General features: G+C 34.7%; 1 protein-coding gene across 3 annotated transcripts in view; it reads right to left on the bottom strand.

Annotated features, from left to right (window-relative positions):
- Positions 1–23561, bottom strand: part of LOC138701463 (dihydrolipoyllysine-residue succinyltransferase component of 2-oxoglutarate dehydrogenase complex, mitochondrial) — a 293425-nt gene that overhangs the window by 119203 nt on the left and 150661 nt on the right. For all 3 annotated transcript variants that reach the window (XM_069828351.1, XM_069828352.1, XM_069828353.1), the window contains exon 3: positions 19369–19420. In XM_069828351.1, coding sequence (XP_069684452.1) covers positions 19369–19420 — 52 coding nt within the window. The remainder of the gene's footprint in view (positions 1–19368; positions 19421–23561) is intronic.

Here is a 23561-nt window from a genome sequence, read left to right as displayed (position 1 = left end):
CAAGAGGTTTGGTTTAATATACATTTTGTATGTTGTATTAAGGACTCTCCTTGAGCAGCCCCATTTAGCACCAGCTAACCTTTTCAGGATATGCAGTTTCTTTTCAACCTTTTCTGAGATGTTTGTTACATGTTTTTTCCAACTAAGTTTTCTGTCGAAAGTGATGCCCAAGTATTTGGCATCATCAACTACTTTGGGTGGTTTATCATTATAATTTATGTTAATAGTCACTGGTTTATATTTTAGTGTAAATAATTCATAAGTTGTTTTTTCTACATTAATAGTCATGAGGTTTTTGGAGCTCCATTCATTGTACTTTGTTTAGGGCTTTTTCTATTCTGTCTTTAATTAGTTTAGGTTGTTTTCGAGAGCCTGATGTCCAAATGACTACATCGTCAGCAAATAAAGCAATTTTGGTTTCTGAAGTTTTTACTATTGATGGAAGGTCGTTTATATAAATATTAAAGAGTGTTGTGCTCAGAACAGCACCTTGTGGAAGTCCTCGGTGTGTTTGTTTATATTTGGAAATGTATGTATTATATTTTGTAGCACAAAATCTTTGTGAAATAAACTGGGTTATCCATTTCAGCATGTTACTTTTCACACCTATTGATTGCAACTTCTCAATTAATTTATTTCTCCAGACTGAGTCATATGCTGACTGAAAATCAATGAATACTACTAAGGTGTCCTCTTGTCTATTGAAAGCTTCCTTGATGTCTTAGCTTAGTAGAAATACATTTTCACTTGTACTATGATTCTGTCTGAAGCCGGTCTGTGAACTATTAAGTAGGTTGTAGTATTCTAGGAACCAGGTAAGTCTAGATGCTACCATTCTTTCCATCACTTTTGCAATAACGCTGGTTAAAGATATTGGTCTGAAGGTATTAATATTGTTTGAAGGTTTATTTTTCTTTAAAATCGGGATGATAATGGCTTTTTTCCAGTCGGATGGTACAGTCATTTTCCAACATGTGTTATACAGTTTAAGTAGGATTTCTTTTCCTTTCCTGCCAAGGTGTTTAATAAACTCTGGGTGGATCTTGTCAGGTCCTGGAGATTTTTTGTTCTGTAATTGTTCTACTGCTAGATCCAGTTCTGTGTCATTAAAATCTTGATTGAAAATATCATTTTATATATCTTTTGGTTTATTAGATTCTCTGATAGTTTTTTTGATAGCTTTATTTTCTTTCTTGTATGCTTGGGGTATTCTTTGAGACTGAGCATAAAATTTGTTAAGGGATTCTGCTATTTCCCTATCTGTAGTTAAGCTTTTGTCATTATATTTTAATGGTTCTGTTGTAGTTTTTGATAATTTTGTTTTATTAAGAAATTTGTAGATTTTATTTCCGTCTTTCCTATAGCCCATATGTTCTACAAAATTTGTGAAACTGGTCGTCTTTGCTGTAATTAATTCTTTCTTAAAAGCGGCTGATTTTCTTCTCCAGTCTTGTACATCTTCTGGACACTTGGTTCTCTCGACTTTGACTCTTGCTATATTTCTTTCGTGTTTTAACTTAGATAGAGATGGAGACCAAAAGTAGCTATATTTCTTTAACTTTCCTTTGGGAATATGTGTTTTGGCTGCTGTCAATAATATTTCACAAATTTTTTTATTCATTTCATCTGTTGACTTGAACTCTGATTCTAGCAGTATATTACACCTCCCTTCTATCTCATTTTGGAAATTGAACCAATCTGCTTTTTTAAAATTCCAAGAAGTTTTTATTTTTGGTTTATTACTTTTATTTATTAGACCTGTTATGGAATTTATGGTGATTCTGTGGCCTGAACCTGGGTCTTCTATTATTTCTCTTTTTGTATCGTCAATTATATCAGATGACACCATTAGAAGATCAGGATTTGTATCAGAACCATTATAATGAAGGTAAGTGGGTGGATCATTTGGATTAAAGATTAATTCCATTGTTGATGAGTTTATGAGATCTTCTATGACTCTTCCTGCTGAATTTATATCTCTGTAGCTCCATCGAGGGGAGTGTGCATTAAAATCACCTATTAAAATACTTTTGGGTTCTATGGGGATAGAATTTAGATCTAGTTTATTGTCTGGAGGATTATAGATACTGTAGTGGTAGTTACTTTTCCATACTTCAATTTTAACTATTTCTGACTTATCTTGTTCTTCCATTGTTTTTTTTGATTTGGATAATAGCTTTTATATTTCTTTTAATTCCTGTAAGAATACCACTTGCTATTTGACGAGCCTTTGGAAGTATGTGTGTAGTGTACTGAGCCATTTCAAAGTATATTTCCTGTTCTTCTGATAGATTGGCTTCTTGTACTGTGAAGACATCCTGATCTTCTAATATTTTCATTAGCTCTTGCTTTTTAGACTGTGACATGCCTCCTGCATTCCACTGTAGAATTCTTGAAGTATTGGAATTGGTATGGTGAGATTTGCCTAAAGATGTCCCCACCCAGAGATCCGATTGAGGGACAGTTTTAACTCCGGAATGTTTATCTTTAGGACTCATACTCATGTATGTTGTGGCTTTCATATAACTGTTTTCTTAACGGGCACCAGTTTTTACAATGTGGCAGTTACATCACCCGTCTTAAACCCCCATTATGCAAGGGGGACCGCACCTGTCGTTGGTCAACAGGTCCTTCGGACCTAGCCGGGAGGACTAAATAGCTGTTATTTAGATCCACCGACCTTTCCCTCATGTGCCGCTGAAGGACGCTGTTGTGCTGTGATAGGCCAGCACATATGTAAATGGTATTTCCTCCATTTTAGATGAAACAGTTATACCGCTGTGACTCAGTCCCCAGATCCTCATCTGTTAAAAGCAGGGTGTACCACGGGCAGGTTGAGGTTGGGAATTGGATAGGAGAGGCTATAGGAGGCACATCACTACCCCTTACACCCTGTAATTATGATTTAGTTGTGAAAGACTTCAGAAACTTTCATACATTTCGTATTTCGTTTTTTAGCTAATGGTTATCCATTTCATTTTTGATGTAACAATTTATTAGCACACTGAAATATTTGTCAGTGAAGATACTCATACAGTCACTGCTTTAGGAATGAAGCCCATATCTTGCATTTTATCTTTTATATCAAGCAGATGTGATTTTAAAATCTCTGCAGGCATGGTATCTTTTGATAGAAAATAACTTATAGTTTACTTCAAAATTTTGTACATGGTACTTCTGAAATTTTTACGTCAGTTGAAGTTTGTTGATTAGGCCTATCTATACCTAATTCAATGAATCCCTCAAAGTATCTGTTTTAGCATTATAAGTTATATTTTCCTTCAAAGACATTTCATCTTCAACAATAATAGTTACAACCTTTTCATTCAATGGTAGAATTTCGGATTTTATTTTTAATAATTATAAAATGGTGCGATTATACTGGGTCTTATACCAAGTTCATGAAGTCAATTTTTGAGAGATCAAACTGTTGGTAAACATAATTTTCTTCTTAAAAATCTTTAGCCTTGAGGTGAACATTAATAGAAAGTTGTGGCAAAACTTCTGTCGTAACTGAATATCTTTTTAAGCATACTTATGACTAATGAATTCATCATCTTGAACAATTTTAATTAATCGGCATTTGAACTTGCTGTATTCAGAGATATCATTTCCACTTGAGCCATTGTTTATCTTTTAGGATTTCTTGCATCCTAAAAAAATGAACTTAATTTATGAAATATGAATAATGTCTCTAAAGTTAGGACTAGGCAAATTATTTGACCGAACAATTACCTGAATCACTTATTATGAAAAACATGAGTCCACTTTCTTCACAAAATCAACAATTCACATTTTTATGTTATGCATTCCAAGGTACATTACTTTGTTAAAAAAAAAAAGTATTAAAGACTTTGAATTTTTTATACTGAGAAACTATAAAGAAATTGTGTTTTGTAACCTCCTCGATGCAAGATCTATTATGTTTCTTTGGGACCTTCAAGATTCTTTCAATGTGCTTTAATTTTGACTCATATTTGCGGAAGGAGGAGCTGTTAAATTCAGAGAAGAAATAACTGTTATCTTCAGTCTGATACTAAAAGCAGAGTATTAAAATGAATAGTCCTATGACTGATTTGAAACTCCAGTAAATTCCAATTTATTACACTCTATTTTTATTTACCCCTAATGTTTCAAATTATGGTTACTGACATCCGATAATCAAAAGAGATCTGAATGTATTCTGCGATTTTTATACAGATATTCTGTCCCTCTAATACGAAAAATTTCGTCTAGAACTGTTGACAACGTTTTTAGTTAGTGCTCGCATTTTACTTACATTACTGTTTGTGTTTAGTTTTTTAAACAATATTAGATAAGGACGCAAATAGCGACAGTAGCTGATGCGCCCTATTAAACCTTTAAACTTCACTAACTAACGTCAGTCGTTTGCATTTATTTACCCATATGAGCATGGCCCATCTAAAAGGTGGCGGCAGCAGTGGCTGCTACTACTACACGACTACTCCCAATCTCTATCTTTTGGAAATATGAAAGCAGTAGCAGTAGCAGTAGCAGTAGCAGTAGTAGTAATAATAATAATAATAATAATAATAATAATAATAATAATAATCATCTTGTAACAGAAAAGTAATATTCTACTGTTGTTTACACGACTAATCCCAATCTCTATCTTTTGGAAATCTGAAAGTAGCAGTAGCACTAGTAGCAGTAGCAATAATAATAATAATAATAATAATAATAATAATAATAATAATAATAATAATAATAATAATAATAATCTTGTAACAGAGAAGTAATATTCTACTGGTGTTTACACGACTACACCCAATCTCTATCTTTTGGAAATCTGAAGAAAGATCTAGCATATTTTATTAAGCGTAGTTTTTACAAAACACAGAACAAACAATTGCACATTTAACTGACATTGTGCGCAACTATAATGAGACTAATTCTTACGACATCATGTGTTTGTTCATGAACAAAGCTCTTATCACAGTTCATCGGGCTATTCATCACATTATCCTCGCTGCCTATAATCCCTGGTGCTAGATAGCAATGGCGAGTCATTCCCTACTTTTACCGTGAACTTTCCAGTATTATCATTTTAGAGTATTTGGTTTTGGCTTCCTCTGCTACTTCAGGTGCAGAGTGGGAAGTAAACTGTATTTCACTTGTAAGCTCCCCCCCCCCCCCTTAAGTCAATTAAGTCACTTCTTAGTACACAGGACATTGATATATTTTATACCTTCAGCTCACGAACCATCATAGATCGATCTTTAACAGGATTTCGTCGAATAGGAGCCACCACTGCTTCAACCAGCCTCCTGGATTTCATGGTACACGGTCGATCCTGACTCAGTCATGATGGTTCCAGATGGTTTGATAAATATCCTACTTAGTTCAGCTTATTTAAAGGGTTGCGAAAATGTCAGGAGCTGATTTTCCTATTTTATGAAGCACTACCAATTGAGGAGCATTTTTGCAAAAGTCGATAGATGCAGAAATTTTCGAAAGTGAGTTACATATAGATATCGTATGTTTTCTACCTCCGGAATCGATCTATGAAATCAGATTTACCAAAACTTGATTCATACCGTATGTAGAGACTACCAAACCTTCCAGGTTTTTTTCAAAACTCGATAGATCCTGTCACTTAGTGTAATTTCTGTAAAATCTTGATTTCTGCATCTATCGACTTTTGCAAAAACGCTCAATTGCTACACCCTCACCAAGATAAAAGCTCTAGAAAACACAAACTTACTTCATAGCTAAACTCACAATGACACTCCTGATGCTTTGCCACAATGATGGTCAATGGCTTTCAAAACGATTGTACATCCTATGTCAAATGTTTGTAACAGTATTTACAGCAGCATCAGCAGCAACGGTAGTAGTTTTTTTTAAGTTTGTTATTTAACAATGATGTAATAACTACTAGGTCATTTAGCGTAGATGGAATTGCTGATAACGAGATATTTCATGAGATGAGGCCAAGAATTCGCCATAGATTACCTGACATTCGCCTTACGGTTGGGGAAAACCTCGGAAAAAACCCAACCGGGTAATCAGTCCAAGCAGGAATCGAACCCGTGCCTGAGCACAACTTCAGATCAGCAGGCATGTGCCTCAGCTGGCTGAGCAGCAGCAGCAGCAGCAGTAGCAGCAGCACTAGCACTGGCACTGGCAGTAGCAGGAGCACTAGCACTAGCAGTAGCAGCAGCAGTAGTAGTAGTAGTAGTAGTAGTAGTAGTAGTAGTAGTAGTAGTACAGTAGTGTTTGTGTACATTGCATTTTATTGTGCTGATAAATGAAGCAGTATGTTTGGTTAGATTAAAACACAAATCAGTAATTACATTTCAATTTTTGAGCCCTCTTGATTTAGATCTATCCTGTTCTTTTACTAACTATATAGTAGGGCATATCGAAGACGGTCGAAACAAATTTTTTCCCGCAATTAATAATTTAAGGGTTTACAAAAGTTGCATAATGGTGGCAATGTTTCGCACAAAAAATTTTGACCTCCTAGAAGCAGTTGCAACCAATCCACAGAGAGGTTCTTTTTGATTATCCTACTTTTTTCTAATATAATGCATGTATGCAGCTCTTTGCTTGATGAACATTGCTACTAAGATTTATTAAAAATCATCCGTCCTCAAGTGAGGTTGATCACTGGGATCCAGAATTATTATTACTGAAATGTTATTGTTATTATTGAGAGAAAAAAGAAAAAGAAGTATTATTTTTAAGTTTCAAGAGTTGGCAGATATGCAAAATAAGAAGTACAAATATGTTACAGGCTGCATCAACCGTGAAATCACTACTGGGAGATGGCTGCTATCAAATTCAATCCAAGCACCCATCTACTACAATTTGTTTTTATTGTTCGTTTATTCTATTTTTATTTTCATTTTGCTCTTCATAAAAATATAACGTGCCTTCTTCCCACATAATTGGAGTTGCTATCTTGTAACCAGTGTGAACCTGATATAAGCATCTTTTTCACCACAAACTGTAGCTCAAGCATCATTATCTTCACCACTCTCTCAACTGATTGTGTGGCACATGGGAAGCAAAGATTTTTTTTTTCTCCCCCAGAAAATTCCTGATTTTACACCATACTCTGCAAATCTTCAGTACTTAAATAACGAAGGTTCTGGTATAATGAATTTTCATAAGAAGGAAAAGACAAAATGAATTCTTACTGCTCATTTAGTCCTCAAATTTATTAAGCATTATTATACACACAGTTTTTTCTTATATATTATAATTTTATTCTATTTGTATTTATCTATATTAATTGCGTTAATCTAGTCTGCCTCTTTTGAGTAAATAAACTGCATAACTGCAATTCATTTAATTCTTCCTCCTTTGTATGTTTCAAGATGTTTCCACGTCTGTTGCTGACGAGTGTTCCAGTAGTGCTTGACCATTTATTCTGAATGACAAGTTCAACAAATTTTTCGTGTTTATCCAATGTGCTGAGGAACAAGGATATCATGTCAGGGAGGTCTGGATCCCTTTAAATTTGTTGGTTGATTATATAATTTTGTTAATGAACTCCCAACTTCAGCTTCCGCAATAAAAAATCTAAAACATTTGCATATACTGTAATTATACTGATTTATGTGTAAGTAAAATTTTATGGCATACTAGTACCATAAATTCCTATAAAATATAATTCTGAATGATTGTTATAAAGAAGACGTAAAAGTTATATACCTTATTTCATTTAATTCAACAATACACTCAATAAAAAGCAATGTCAGACTCAGAATGACCATTCAAGCATTTGAGGTACAATATAGCAAGCTGTCACATTTTACATTGTCTTTGATCTGTGCACACAATGATCAGCTTTATGGTAAAACTGTTGATCAGCTCTCATTTGCTCTCTCAAAACAAGTCGAGGAAAAGAGAAGTTACATGAAGTTCATAATAAAAAAAAAATACTTCATTTACGAGGCAGCAGTGTTTATCTTTAAGGACACATGACAAACTCTTGACATCAGCAAATATGTAAAGGGAACTTTTTAAAACTACTAGAACCAAGAACAAAAGACAAAAGAAAAGAAATAGGCGAAACTATGAGATCTATAATCCATTCTTACAAAAGTGATCAAATTCAAAATGAATTAATAGAAACAATGAAACACGAAATGATGGAAAAAATTATGCAAGAAGTGAATGATGTTTCTGCTTTCTCTGTTGTTTATAATGAGATAACTGACATTTCCACTACTAAAGAACAGATAAGCATTCATGTTAGATATGTGTTGAAAACATCAGACTTCCTTAATTCAAAAAAATATATATTTTTGAGTTTTATTGAAGTTGAAGAAACAATTGAAGGTAATTTATACGTCATAAAATTCTATATGCAGAAAATAGGCTTGATTATTAATAGAATGAGAGATAAGTCTTATGATGGTTCAGCTAATATGAGTCGACAATTTAACTGGATTGCAACAAAATTCAAAGATGAATGATTATATCTGGAAGTTATTCAATCACTAGTTGCAAAGCATGATGACGAACAGTCCACTATATTTCTGAAAAGCTGGTCAGTTTTCTGAAATGCAAATCCTCATTCCTTTTAGTTTTGCAGATTTTTTTAGAAAAATAACAAACCTTTCTGCAAATGCATGAATAATGTTATACATAAGGCTTACATTGTGTGAAGAGTATTCCGCAAAGGTTTTATTTCTTGGTAGAAGTGCTTACCTACAAAATCTTTCCGCAAAGGTTTTATTTCTTGGTTCCGCAAAGGTTTTATTTCTTGGTAGAAGTGCTTACCTACAAAATCTATATTGTAAATTTATGGTCACGCTATGCCACTGCTGAAGAAATAGGTGTTTGCATACAGGTATCCTCTGACAACTGATCTCAAAACTGTAATCATGAGTAACATTCCTTTATTTTTTAAATAATTTTCCTTTCTAGGTCTGATGATTTTTATTTTTTACTGGTGACATGTTTTGCAATAAATGCAACCCTTTCATCATGAGTACCAAGCCAATAGTGTTCTGAAAAAGTTTTTTTTTCTTATAATATTATTTTTCGAAACCAGACTGCATTAAGTGGTTTCATTTTACTAGCATGTACTTCCTTTCCATTAACATTAAAGTTCGATTATCCAGTACCTGAAAGAAGTGTCCATTCTATATGCACTGGTTGCCCACGGATGTTGCGGAGAACTGGCTTCAGCACTGCCATTGCTCGCAGAAGAAAACCCAACTTCATCTTTCGAATGAGATGTATCCATTACAGTTTCAGGGAATAGTTTTCAAAGTGCTCTTGTTGCACAACTGAACCATTATGAGAGACTTTAGTAATAGGTAGTGTTTTCTTGTCTTACATATTAATTCCTCCAGACTGCTGTCACTTTCTGATTCCAAGGTAATATGTTTTGTCTCGGTTGCTGTCATTATTGTAATCTATAAGATCTGACAGTAAAGATCTTGAGTTGTTTTGTAATCTTTTATCAGATGTTTTCCTCCAATAATATATTATCTAGCAATTTTTTCTAGTTCAACTGGCAGCGATAGCAATACTCAATTGTCATCAAAATATTCATCTATAACAAATTTTAATTTCTTATGAATTCAGTGCATTTAATATCCTTCATATATGCATTGTTATTATTATTGTTGTGAGAAGTGAAATTCGAAGAAAATTTTATCAATCAATCAATCAATCAATCAATTTTCTAAATGTATCCAGCTATTTGCTGACAACATAAAGTCCACTATAGTCCACTGTAGTCTATTCAGTTGTCGTTTTTCACGAGAAATGAGGGGTATTTTGATCGGTGTTCATGATAGATGCCTGTTGCTAGTAGCCACAGTTGGGGTGTAGTCAATATATACTGCAGGGCTGTGTCTTCTGCAACTGGTACTGATGATTTTAATTTACTTCTTTTGTGGTTTATGGATGGACAGTATAGAAGAATGTGTTCCAGATCTTCACTATGATTATTGCACCACAGACAAGTAGGATTATCAGAAATGTGAAATCGGTGTAGGAACAATTGAGTACCTCAGTGGAAAAACGGCAGATCCCAACCCATCATCAAAATGCATGTTTCACTAGAATTGTACACTGCTATGATCTAGTAACATGTTGAGAAACAAGTTGTTGTTTTGGGATATGTTGTTTGGCTGTAATCTGTATTCTTTGCTTCTGCAAAACTGCTTGCCGCGCTCTAGCCTAGTGGAAGATTGGCAGATCCCAACCAGTCTCAGAATGGCGTCCGTAACGAGTGGAGTGGCTAAGTTGTTGCTGCTGTGAAAGCTAGAAAACGATCACGAACTTCCCAGGATTGGGTAAAGAATAAACGAAAAATATGTAGAAATAGAGGGGAGGAATATATAAATGCATCGCACAAGCACGTGTTAAAAAGTGTAGGGTGAATTTGGTCTCGTGTTGTCGAATGCCCGAGTCAGTATGCCAATACAGTAGCCTTACCACCTAATAAAAAGACACGCTCTTTATGGAGTCCTATGATATGGGGGACTACAACAGACAGAACACCTACCTTTTTGGCCTTATTGAAAAATGTATGAAGAGGAAGGCTTATAAAAAATACAGAGTGAATCCAGACTATTCGCAAAGAAACTGGACTTACAAGTACTGTGTTCCTATTAACAATCGGCGAGTTCCTGTGTGTCAGAAAGCCCTGTTGTCAATATTTTGTGTGACAGTTGGAGACTGCGAACAGTACAAGGTACGCCTATTATTATTATTATTATTATTATTATTATTATTAATAATATTATTATTTAGTATTATTATTATTATTATTATTATTATTAATTTATTAGTATTAGTACTATTATTATTATTATTATTATTATTATTATTATTATACGTGTTTCCTGTGTGAGTTTTACATGGTTTCTCCGTTCTAGGTGAAAACATTAATACAACACCAACGTCTCCAAAGACGGCACGTCCCAAATCACATTACAGCAGATCAAGAACCCCAAATAAGACGTACATCTCAAGTGTTCACTCTATTCAGGAAATGTTTAATTTGTATGAACGCCATTGTGTAAAGATGAACCTGAGATTATTGGACTCAGTTATACGTATGGCCATCAAGATGAGTGAATGAAATAAACACGAAAAGAAAGAGTCGACAAGGAAACACAGTGATCACTTTCAACCTCAGGTACCCAAGTGGCCACTGCATCAAGCTGTCCAAGTATAATGACCTAATGAAACTCTTACCACTAATTCCTCCTGTTTATCATGACTTTCACAGAAATTTTAAGACTGTAAATGACACAAGTAGGGTGAAAACATCGAATTTATTGATGATGAGACAGAGTTTGAGTAGTCATATATATGCCTGTAATGCTATCTTTCAAGTTTGAATAAATACTGATACACTATGTTTACATCTATGGCACTAACGATTTGCAGTTGTATTTGTACATCTGTCTTCTTTCCTATAAACCAGGTTTGATATATGTATGTCCTATACATCAGTAGTAATTTACAATAAACTTTAACTGCAATTATCTCACAATTGCTTTGAATTGGGATCTGCTGTTTTTCCACTGAGGTACTCAATTGTGAGACAATGTGACCTGTTCTGGCTCTTGTTAAAAATGTTTGAACATGTCTCGGCAAATTGTTGTACATTTCCAGGTCATTTGGTTTCTTTTGTACAGACTGTAAAATTTTTCCTTTGTCAGAAGAGAGCCAATTGTTGATCCATAGGTTTGTAAAATGAGACTTTACTGAAGCAAAAGCACTGGATAGAGATATTTCTTGAAGAGGTCTTGGTTGCAAATACCGGTATGTTGACTTTCTCATTTCCAGGTATACCACAATGACTAGGTATCCATTGAAATGTTATTATTCTGGAGTTCTTTTAGTTTACTTAGTTGTTTCTGAATTGGAATAATTCTATGTGCGTATAGGTTTGGTACATATTTAATTATAGTAAATATAGCCCCCTTGGAGTCGGTAAGTATGCAAATAGATTTTTCAGAAATTTGAGTAACACACTGAAGAGCAGCATCAATAGCTAGCAATTCAGAATCAAGACTGGAGGAGGACGAACATAATATGAAATAACTTTCGTGATATTTTGGAATATAATACCCTGTTCCTGATGTGCCATTATTAGGATTTAGAAATCCATCTGTATAAATTTGAAAGTGATCCTTATATGTGCTGCAGAGTAGTTCCATGGCATCTAACTTAAGAATGTATGGAGGATCATTTTTGGAATGATTTCCTGGAATTTGTATGCTATGTTCTGGAATCACCCATTTCCAACTGGAGTTTTAGCAATGAGTGTGTCTGTGATATAGATTGGTATTTCTTCTTTTTTTATTTTATAGAAATTACACAGGATATCATCTGACAGTTTGAAGAACATCTGAGATCTGAATGAGGCTTGCAATTTTAAATGTATTTTTAGATCCTTCTGTAATATATAGTGTCTGATTGGTTGAATATTACATTCAATTTCAATTTCAGTTGATGTGGTTTTTGGTACTCCTAGGCATAATCTTAAGGCTGAGTTTCGAAGAACAGAAATTTTTTGTAGATGAGTTGCTGATGCTCCTCCCCATATTTCACATCCATAGGTCAATTTTGATTGTATATAAGTATTATAAAACAGACGCATTGTCATTATATCTGATTCCCATTTCTTATTAGCTATGATCTTCAAGAGATTTAATCATGGTAGACACTGTGAAGCAACATTGGTTAAATGTGTTTTCCATAAAAGTTTTTCATAAAAAATTAATTCTAGGATCTTAGGAGTTGGATTGTACTGAATTTCTTGATTATTCAAATAAATGTAAGGTTTATAGTGTTTTAAGCTATATCTTCTTGTGAAGACAGTATATTCAGTTTTTGATTGTGAGATAGATAAAGTTTTATCGTAGTAGACAAAAAATAACCCATACAGACCTAGTTGTTTGTAGTAAATAAATACCAATCACTAAAATCATTATTTTTATTTCATTCTAATCTATAGAGCAAGTCAATTATATTAGAAATATAAATACGTACAAAAAATACTCATATTAAAAACATTTACCTAGCTTTGTCAATGTGAGTTTGATTTTGTATTAGAACTATTTTTTTTCTAGGACAAAACATCTTACAACACTCTCAATAACTCGTCAATGCTACACACATCAAAAAAAGTTTTGCATCACCTGTCAACGAGAACTTCAATAAAAGACAAGACCAAGGAAAGGTAAGGAATGAAAATGTATTTATTTTTAACAGTTGTTGGCAAAAAAATAACAGTTGTTGACCAGATCTCTATCCTAGCAACTTCAATAGAGTGTAGTGCTTCCTCTTGCATTGCTTAATGCTTGGACTCTTCATGGCATACTGTCTATCAGCACATTTATCAACTGTTGATCCATTCTTCAACAGCAACTCTGCATAGGTCTTCGAGATTGCATGAAGGGTCAGGGCACATAAGAATGGCTCTCTTTAGTTGATATCAGACATGCTCAATTGGATTCATGTCTGGAGGACATGCAGGCCATTCAAGCCTGGCAATTCCTTCACGATTATGAAAGTCATTGATGACAGATGCATGATGGACTCTGAAATTATCGTCCATAAACATGAATTCTTCTCTGAAGTGCTGATTAAACGGTGCTACTAAGGCTTGAAGAATGTTGTCCTTATACTGTGGAGCCCTCAGCATTCCTTGAATTGACACCAACTTTACTGAGTCCGGCGACCCCACATAATTCCATCCCAAAACATCACTGACCTGCAACATTGCTGAATTCGATTGTAGGGGTAATCTGAGTCGTGCAGCATTATCTGATTCTCTCCACACACATCGTTGATGATTATCTGGCACAAGGCATATTCAGCATTTGTCCGTGAATAGAACTTCGTACCAATTTTGTACAGTCCTTTGGTGATGATTTCTTGCCTAGGTGTAACGTTGTCCATGGTGCCTAGGTGTAAGAGTTGGGCCTCACCATGGACATCTGGAGTGCAGTCTGCTATCATGTAATCACTTTTGTACAGTCTGATTGGATACACTTCTCCCTGTCGCAGTTTGAAAGTCATTGTTAATCATGCCAGCAGTATTCTCAGCATTTCTCATGGCAATAATTCATAGATATCGGTCATCACATTCTGTTGTTGCCCGTGGACGACCACTACAAGGCATGTCGTCGACATTACCTGTGTTTCGGTAGCAATTCCAGGTTCGTACAACATCACTTTGGTTCAATCCTAAGCGCCTCGCTACTTGCCTTCCTGACATACAGAAACAATCCTCACACGGTTGAAGTTCGTAATTGACGGCCTTGCCATTGTTCAACCTCCTTAGAATGAAATAAAACTGTTTCACCCTGTTTTATTCATTTAGAGATGAGATTTCTTGCACTTCTGTTTACAACTGTTTACTTTTTCAGTCAGTTTATAGGATAGACTTCTACTGTTTCTCAACATTGTTTACGTTTTTCAGACAGTTAAAAAGGATAGCTCTTAAATGTTTTTATGGACACTGCTCGAAGTGGAGCATAAATACCACTTCTACAGATGATGCAAAACTTTTTTTGATAATATGTGTATTTTTTCATACCCTATTCTAGAATGTAACAACAGTGGAAATATACATCTTACAAGTTTCCTCATTAATATACTGTTGACACCTGTTAGTTTAAGTATAGGGGCAAAAAAATCTTAAGTGGTCAACATAACATTTCTCCAGTACAACGTATGGTAATGATACTAAGGGCATAGGGCATATGTCAATATAAGCCATTAACACATAAGACTTCAGGCAAATTGTTCATTTTACTATATTATGGCTTGTATTCCACCCAGTCACAAGTCCATAATAACAAATGAAAACTGAAGTTCTTTTTTTTAATAGCCTATCAGAAACTCTTATATTTGAATTTCGGAATTTTGTTTCTTTTCTCGATACGCCCTACTACATAGTTCACAATTGATAACTCGTATATATTATTTTATTGCACGCCAATATATGAAGCAGTATGTATTTTAATTTAGGTTAGAGCTGTAATCTGTGTTCTAGAAGTATAGAATAAATAACAGCTTATAATGTGGAAACTGTTCATTATATTTTCTCAAGATAAATCTCAGTCATAGGAAATAACTTTTAGATTTATTTTAACACACCTTCAAAGTCATAAGTGCAGCCGAATCACCTAATGCAAAAATGGCCAGATAATAGGTTTTGCATCAGTCAAGATGTGGATCCCACAGCATAAAATGCAGTGTGTGCTTCTGCAGTTGGCAAAATTTGCATATGTGTTCAGTGGCATGCACAAAGGGGATGGAATGTCAATCCTCTGACAAGCACATCCATTTATCACCAGGATAAAACTCTAAAAGAGAACGGAAGTTTGGTTTTACAAACTGGGAAACACTAAAAAGCATGTGACCGAAGTGACTATATATCAGAGTCATTCTCTAGGAACCCATATAAGTCTATTAGACAGGCTAGTAGGAAGCTGCAAGTTTATTTCAGTGTTCTTTCTTTTCAAAGCCCTGTGCAATTTGTTCAGTGATATGAAGCACTTGATGATTAGTAAAACGGTTTTGACGAAAGCCAAATTGATATGGAGGTAGCATGGAAGCTTGAAGTAGAAACTTATCCAAATGTTTCAGCAGAACTTTTTCAAAGACTTTGGATATAGCTGACAAAAGACTTATGGGACGGTAACAGATTTTCCAGGTTTTGAAATAGATTTTCCAGGTTTATGGATTACAATAATAACTGCATGTTTTCAAGTATCAGGGAAATATTCCAGATGAAGTAGAGCATTGAATTATGAAGCTAAGTTTGCTAGACCTTTACGAATCAGATACTTCAATACAAAGTTAGCATGAGATCGTATCCACGAGATTTCTTTGTTGCAAATTTCTGAATTATTGAGTGATCTCATTTGGTGAGGTGAAGTTTACAACCAATGGTGCTGAAGTATAATTACTCGGAAAATGTTCTATATAGTCATTGAATTCTTGATTCTTGACTGGGTTTGGTATGAAAGAGGCTTGAAAGCTGTTTGCGAAAATTTCACACTTTTCATTGTCACTTGCATATTGACAATTGTCTTGTTGTAAAGGGGGATTATACATGGCTCTTTCAACTCTCTCTTTGTCTCCTTCCAAAGGGAGGAATCTTCTGAGATGAACTGGATAGATGGCATTGATAGAATATGAATCGGTATTCGTCCAACAATTTTTTTATCTCTCTGGTTAGTTGATTTAAACAGTGATGCTGCCATGGTTCCATTTTTTTTTTTTTGCCAAAATCAACGGGTTTGATATTTTTCCTTTGTAAGCCATTTTATTTTTGAGGAGAGAGTTTCGTAATAAGATTTTTTATGTATTCGGCTTGATGGAACCACTGCTGCTCGAATAGATGAAGTAATAGCATCATTAAAAGTATGATCAGCATCAGTGATTGTTTTCAAGTTATTGGTGAGCTGCAAAACATCATCTAGTTTTAGTTGAAAGTAGTTCCAGTTTATAGTACCTTCAATAAGTCGATTGGGAGAAGGGCGAAGCTTAGGGTTGTTGTCAAATAAAATCAGAAAAGGACAATGATCGGAGTCCAATTCATGTAATACATGCAGGTTTGAGGTGTTCTGAATATATTTGTGCAGAGCTATGTGTAATATATCAAGTAATATATTATGACAATAGTACGTGGGATCAAGACATGCAGCAATATTAATAGAGATTTTCTCTGCAATAGTTCATAGACATCTTCCGTTAGGTGTGGTTACACGACAGCCCCATATTATTTTGATGTTTACTATTTAAATCTCCTAAAAGTATTGTTGGTGCAGTATCAGAAAAAAGATTAACATCTTGAGAATTGAAGCCTACTTTTGGTGACTTATATACTGAAATTATAGTAAATTGTGGAAGATTATTTTGTTGTTTTATTTTTAAAGTTCAATATAATTCTGCACTAAAAAAAAAAAAAAAAAAAAAAAAAGGTCACTGACACGAGGAAAAACACTGAAAAATTCTGCAGGTTACAGTTAGGGCACAAATGCAGGTATATTATACTATACTTCGGGTCTCTGTACATACATTTTATACAATAATCATGTAACATGGTTTTAATAATTAGTCCACATTCAAGACATTATTCACGAAATGGGTTTTTGGAGTCAAGGTTACCCTAGTTTCTTATTTTATACATAGACTATATTATTTATAGGTCTTTTTTTTCCACTACATATCGTCCTGGATAATAAACATTCCAGTTAATCGAGAGTTTACTGTAGGCCTGACATCATTCCATTGTAAAATGCAGGTATAAACTTCGGAGATTCCTACAAGTATTGAATATAATCTAAGCTAACATAGCTTGCTGTCGAGGTTGCATTTGTTTTATTACAATTTTTCTTTTTCCTCTTACAAAATGAAACTGTAGCCAGCAATTCCTTATTTGAAGTAGTTATTTTTGTTTAATAGCTAGCACTTTCGATGCGCACTTTAATTAGTTATATTTTTTTAAGGTTGGACGCATATTTTCAGTATCTTTTGGGACCTGATTGAAGGCAAAAAACTTTCCTTGGTTTTTACATATACAAACACAACAAAAATTTGGCATTTTGAGTTGTTTTTAAGAGTATTTAATATACCAATACATTAGGCCATGTTCCGAAACCTTTTTCTATTTACGGCACACCCTAGTCAGGCCTAGACTCAACACAGCACACCAAAATGTTAATCCTCTCAGAAACATATAATGTGACTCTCTTAATATAATTACTTTTTGTAATCAAATTTATTATTATTATTATTATTATTATTATTATTATTATTATTATTATTATTATTATTATTATTAAGTTAATAGCGAGAGTAGATGAGTTATTAGTTTAACAGGCTGTCGGATTGCATGCTAATTGTAGGTATATGTAATAGAAAGTTATGGTGAAACCCATATACATAAGTTTTGGTACACCATAACTAATATAAATGTTGACATTTATCTGTCTGTCTGTCTATCAATCAATCATCGGTGGAATTCAGTCTCTCTCTCTTTGATGTTTTAATTTCAGTTAACGTTAAGAAGCGCGTGCGCGCACGCACGCATGCGCACACACACACACACACACACACACACACACACACACACACACACACACACACACATATATATATATATATATGTAGTTTAAATTGACAATAACATATTAATTGCCATCTCAGAGATAACCGGGTATTCACTCCTTATTGTCAACCAAAATGTTTACAAAGGTGCTTCGAGAAGTTTTAATGACAATGTTCAGTCTGCTTTTAAATTTGCCAGTTCCTCTTGTACGAGTATATTATTTGGAAGATGGTTTGAATCCACACTGAATGGATCACGAATTCAGTTGAAATCTTGAACACTGTCTCCAAAATAATTCTTTAACTTCTGCTGCAAGATTACTAAATGTTCTTTAATTAAGTCCATCAACACTTTATTACCGTCAGCAAGGGACCATACAGTTGGGAACATCTCAAACTACAGATTTTAAATAATCTGTATCCACAAATTCAGCTTATTCACAAATCCTTGAATCTCATCTATACTAGTCAGAATATTTTCGTTCCTACCTTCCATTTCTCTGTTAAGCTCATTCAAATGTAAGAAAATATCGGAAAGATATGCCAACTTAGATACCCATTCATCATCTTCAAATAAATCTGCCCCTCAATAGTCAAAAATGAAAGTATGGTACCTCAAGTTCAAACATTTGCGCTAACATTTTACCTCGTTATAACCATCGCACTTCTGTATGTAGCAGTATGGGAAAGAAGGTGTGCATAACCACCAATATCGGTGAACTAGTCAATGTAAAGTGACAACTTCCGACTGCTCTTCATTTTCTCCTTCATAATGTCCTCAATGTCACTGGACATGACACTAACTCGGCAGGTATGTAGGTTCATGCGCATGTAGCTTTTACGAGATACCAAATGGTCTATATGCAAAAATATATGTATTTATGAAAACAATTTAATTTTAATTTTAATTAATTTTATCAATTTATTACAATGATAGGTAAAAATTCGCGTCACACCTTTCACCTTGTGAAGGCATACCGGTTGCAGAACACTGCACTAGGCATACATAAATCCTCAATGTTTATGTACTGGAAAACAAATGCACATGCAAAGCGCATTCCTCAAAGTACACGCCCACTATCTATTGGTGCTAGTTCAGGATATCCCTATTATTAACTTCTATCATTGCAAATTGTATCAGGTTCTTTTGTTTCTGGCTAACTGGAGGAGAAGAACTGATGGCCTTAACTTCGTCAAAAAAAAAATATATATATTATTATTATTATTATTATTGTTATTATTATCATTATTATTATTATTATACACTTGATCTTATAATTAAATGTTACTTACCGTTTCAAATGCTGAACAATAACATGTCGAACCCATCCACTATGCACTCGACCTAAAAGAGATTATATAATTAGTATTTAACACATTTTGAACATCGAATGAAATTCTTTTTTCTTTAATGTATCACATCACATTATTGTACATGTTTATTGTATTCAGGACCCTTGTGGTCACTCAAAATTCTTTGAGCTGATGTCTATAATTTAGAAATTTATTTATTACATATTCATTTCATGTGAGTAACAGATAGATCACCAATGTAAAGGTATACAGTCAGGGCCGCCGACAGGGTTTATTGGCCCCTGTGCAATATTGTGCTCGGGCCCCGTTGAAAAAAAAAGTTAAAAATGACAAGTTACCAATTATTCTGACCATAATAATTATTTGCAAAATAAATAAAAATAACCCCATACACAGATACGAATCTAAAAATATAGCCTACACTTGTTACATTGAAAACTTTTACCGAAACTTCACATTAGCACAATATATTACATTCATCACATTTCTTTTTCAGTAGGGCCTACATACGAGGCGCGTCCATAAAGTAACTTTCCCACTCGTCCCACAGCTAGCAAACCATATGTTGCGCGAAGCAATTGCGTGTACATGATAGAGTAATGTCCTGGCATGGCGCATGCGCTAGTGGAACTTCCCGAGTGCTCTCAGTAGCTTCGTTGCATTGATTGAAGATGGATGTTCCTATTCCAGCTCCCACTGCATGTGAAGTGCGGTCATTGATAAAGTTTTTTAATGCACAGGGCATTGTGCCGATTGAAATTGATCATCACCTGTGCCAGGTCTATGGGCCTAATGTCATGAGCAAGCAGATGGTGTGTTGCTCCACAAGGTCATCTGTGATGATGGTTGGCCTCCCACTGCGCTCTCCGTCATGCACATTTTGGCGTCGTGCTGAAAATTGTCTACAGCAGCAACACAGCATCTGCTTGCCCATAGATTAAGGAGGCCAAGGTTACTCAGTCTTTCCTGACACATTGTTACTCTGAACACATTTTTATTTCCTTCACTTTATTTGAAGTTGGTGTGAAATTAAGCATTGCTAGTGAAGGTGCAGAAAATAAACTAATCTCAAGTCCATCTGTTCAGGTTGTCAAAAATGAAGATAGTTCATACTTAGAAGTGAATATTGATGGTTGTGGCTGTTTAGAAAAAAATTCTGATAACGTAGTATTGAATCAGAACAAGCAAACAGTAGTAAAAATGATGTGTTAATATATGCAAGTGAAACAAATTTACCCACACCAGTTCCTAACTCTGAGTCATGGCAAGTAACATGCGACCTTGGAAAAGTAAAAAGTGGCAGACAAATTGTGTCATAGAAAGTACTCTTCGAAAAAGTACCCCCAACCTGCCTAATAACCTTCCAAGTGATGGAACAAGAGCCTTTCCAGTATTATTTTCAAAACTCAAGAATGAAGAATGTGTTCCCAGAGACTGACTAGTGTGGAGTGAAACAAATCAGTCACTGTACTATTTTCTCTGATTTGTTTCACTCCACACTAGGCAATCTCTGGGAACACATTCTCCATGGTTGAGTTTTGATAATACTATAATACTGTTTTTGGGGAGGCTCTTGTTTTCGAACAACACATTCAATGACACAATTTGTCTGCTACTTTTTAGTTTTCCAAGGAGGTCAATTTCACACCAACTTCAAACAAACTTCTACTCCCTTCCTTAATATGTTCCAATTTTTCTGTCTCTCCTTGCGCTTCTCAACTCCCGACTTATGCTTCTACTTGTCCATTGTCCACTGGTAACACTAATGAACAGAATTTACTAGACAAACGATAATGAAAAGACGAAAGTTTCGTCACGAAACATACTATGTAGGCCCTACTGAAAAGGAAACGTAATCCTCCGGCTTGGATTTGGTTGAGTCCACTAAGAGAACAAGCCAACTGAACATTTTTCAGTACAAGTGACGGGAACATATTTCAGGCAAATGCCGGAGACGTCAATTGTCATGTCGACGATTGTTAATGTGGGACATCGATATTCTATTATAAAAAAGTTATACATTCACATAATGAAGTGGTAATTTGTATTAATTCTACTTCTGTTGGTTAATATGCCACAATCACGTAACAAATGTTCTTACAAAATTTTTTAGTACCGGTATGTATCTGTGAATGACTATTTGTGATAATAAAAAGTAATTAGACTCACTTAATCTGACGGGCCCTTACTGCTCACGGGCCCATATGCACTTGCCCCCTTTGCCCCCACTTCTCGGCAGCCCTGCATACAGTAACTTCCGGTAAATGAACCCAAAATAGGAACATGCAACTAGCTACTGCAAAAATCAGATTCTGTCAATGTCATTAAAAGCAGCAGAGACAGAGAGACAGCAGTAGTAATGATGCAATACAATTTCCTAATGCAACAAATGCCCAAGCCAGGACAAAAGTCGACTTTTATATGCAAGTCCTTGTGATTGTGTTTATATATAAGTAAGACTCAGAATTTGAAATAAATCAGACTGTAATAAGTAGAAAAATTGAATCTGTAAGTGTATAAAATAACTAAATTATTTCTTCTCATTTTACACGATGATAGAAAACAGACTTGTTACTGATGTACAGTAATTCCCCAGCGTATTTGCATTTTCGATTATATAATACGTTGTGTAAAATATTATAACCAGCTTCAACTGTTGTGGGTTTTGGGGGGGGGGTGGAAGACAATGTTTTTGAAGGACCATAGAATTGCAAATAGGCCTACGTAGCAACATCCATATAATTCTTTATATACTTTTCTTTTATTTTATTTTAGTAGGTTATTTTATGATGCTTTATCAACATCTGAGGTTATTTAGCGTCTGAATGAGATGAAGGTGATAATGTCGGTGAAATGAGTCTGGGGTCCAGCACCTAAAGTTACCCAGCATTTGCTCATATTTGGGTTGAGGGAAAACCCCGAAAAAAAACCACAACCAGGTAATTTGCTCCAACTGGGAATCGAACCCGGGCCATCTGGTTTCGTGGCCAGAAGCACTAACCATTATTTCACAGGTGTGGACTTCATATACTACATGTATTCCTACATAAAGGAGTAATCTATACTTACTAACTGGCTTTTAAGGAACCCGGAGGTTTATTGCCGTCCTCACATAAGCCTACCATTGGTCCCTATCCTGAGCAAGATTAATCCAGTCTCTACCATTATATCCCATCTCCCTCAAATCCATTTTAATATTATCTTCCCATCTACGTCTCGGCCTCCCCAAAGTTCTTTTTCCCTACAGCCTCCCAACTAACAATCTATAAGCATTTCTGGATTCGCCCATACGTGCTACATGCCCTGCCCATCTCAAACGTCTGGATTTAATGTTCCTAATTATGTAAAGAAATTTATAAACTTGTACTTGCTATTTGGGAAAAGGAAATTGTACCAGAACAATGGAAGGAGTCCATAATCGTACCTATCTTTAAGAAGGGGGACAAGACTAACTGTAGTAACTTTCGAGGAATATCACTTTTGTTGATGTCGTACAAAATTTTGTCCAATATTCTTTTGAGAAGATTAACTCCATATGTAGATGAAATTATTGGTGATCATCAGTGTGGTTTTAGGCGTAATAGATCAACTATTGACCAGATATTTTGTATTCAACAGATAATGGAGAAAAAATGGGAGTATAAGGGTACAGTGCATCAGTTATTCATAGATTTCAAAAAGGCATATGACTCGGTTAAGAGAGAAGTTTTATATGATATTCTTATTGAATTTGGTATTCCCAAGAAACTAGTTCCATTAATTAAAATGTGTTTCAGTAAAATATACAGCAAAGTCTGTATAGGTCAGTTTCTGTCAGATGCATTTACAATTCACTGTGGGCTAAAGCAAGGACATGCACTATCACCTTTACTTTTTAACTTTGCTCTAGAGTATGCCATTAGGAAAGTCCAAGATAACAGAGAGGGCTTGGAATTGAACAAGTTACATCAGCTGCTTGTCTATGCGGATGACGTGAATATGTTAGGAGAAAATCCACAAACAATTAGGGAAAACATGGGAATTTTACTGGAAGCAAGTAAAGAGATAGGTTTGGAAGTAAATCCCGAAAAGACAAAGTATATGATTATGTCTCGTGACCAGAATATTGTACGAAATGGAAATATAAAAATTGGAAATTTATCTTTTGAAGAGATAGAGAAGTTCAAATATCT

This window comes from Periplaneta americana, chromosome 6 (genome assembly GCF_040183065.1).
Source record: "Periplaneta americana isolate PAMFEO1 chromosome 6, P.americana_PAMFEO1_priV1, whole genome shotgun sequence".
NCBI classification, from domain to species: Eukaryota; Metazoa; Arthropoda; class Insecta; order Blattodea; family Blattidae; genus Periplaneta; species Periplaneta americana.
This window is presented reverse-complemented; position numbering and strand designations above follow the sequence as displayed.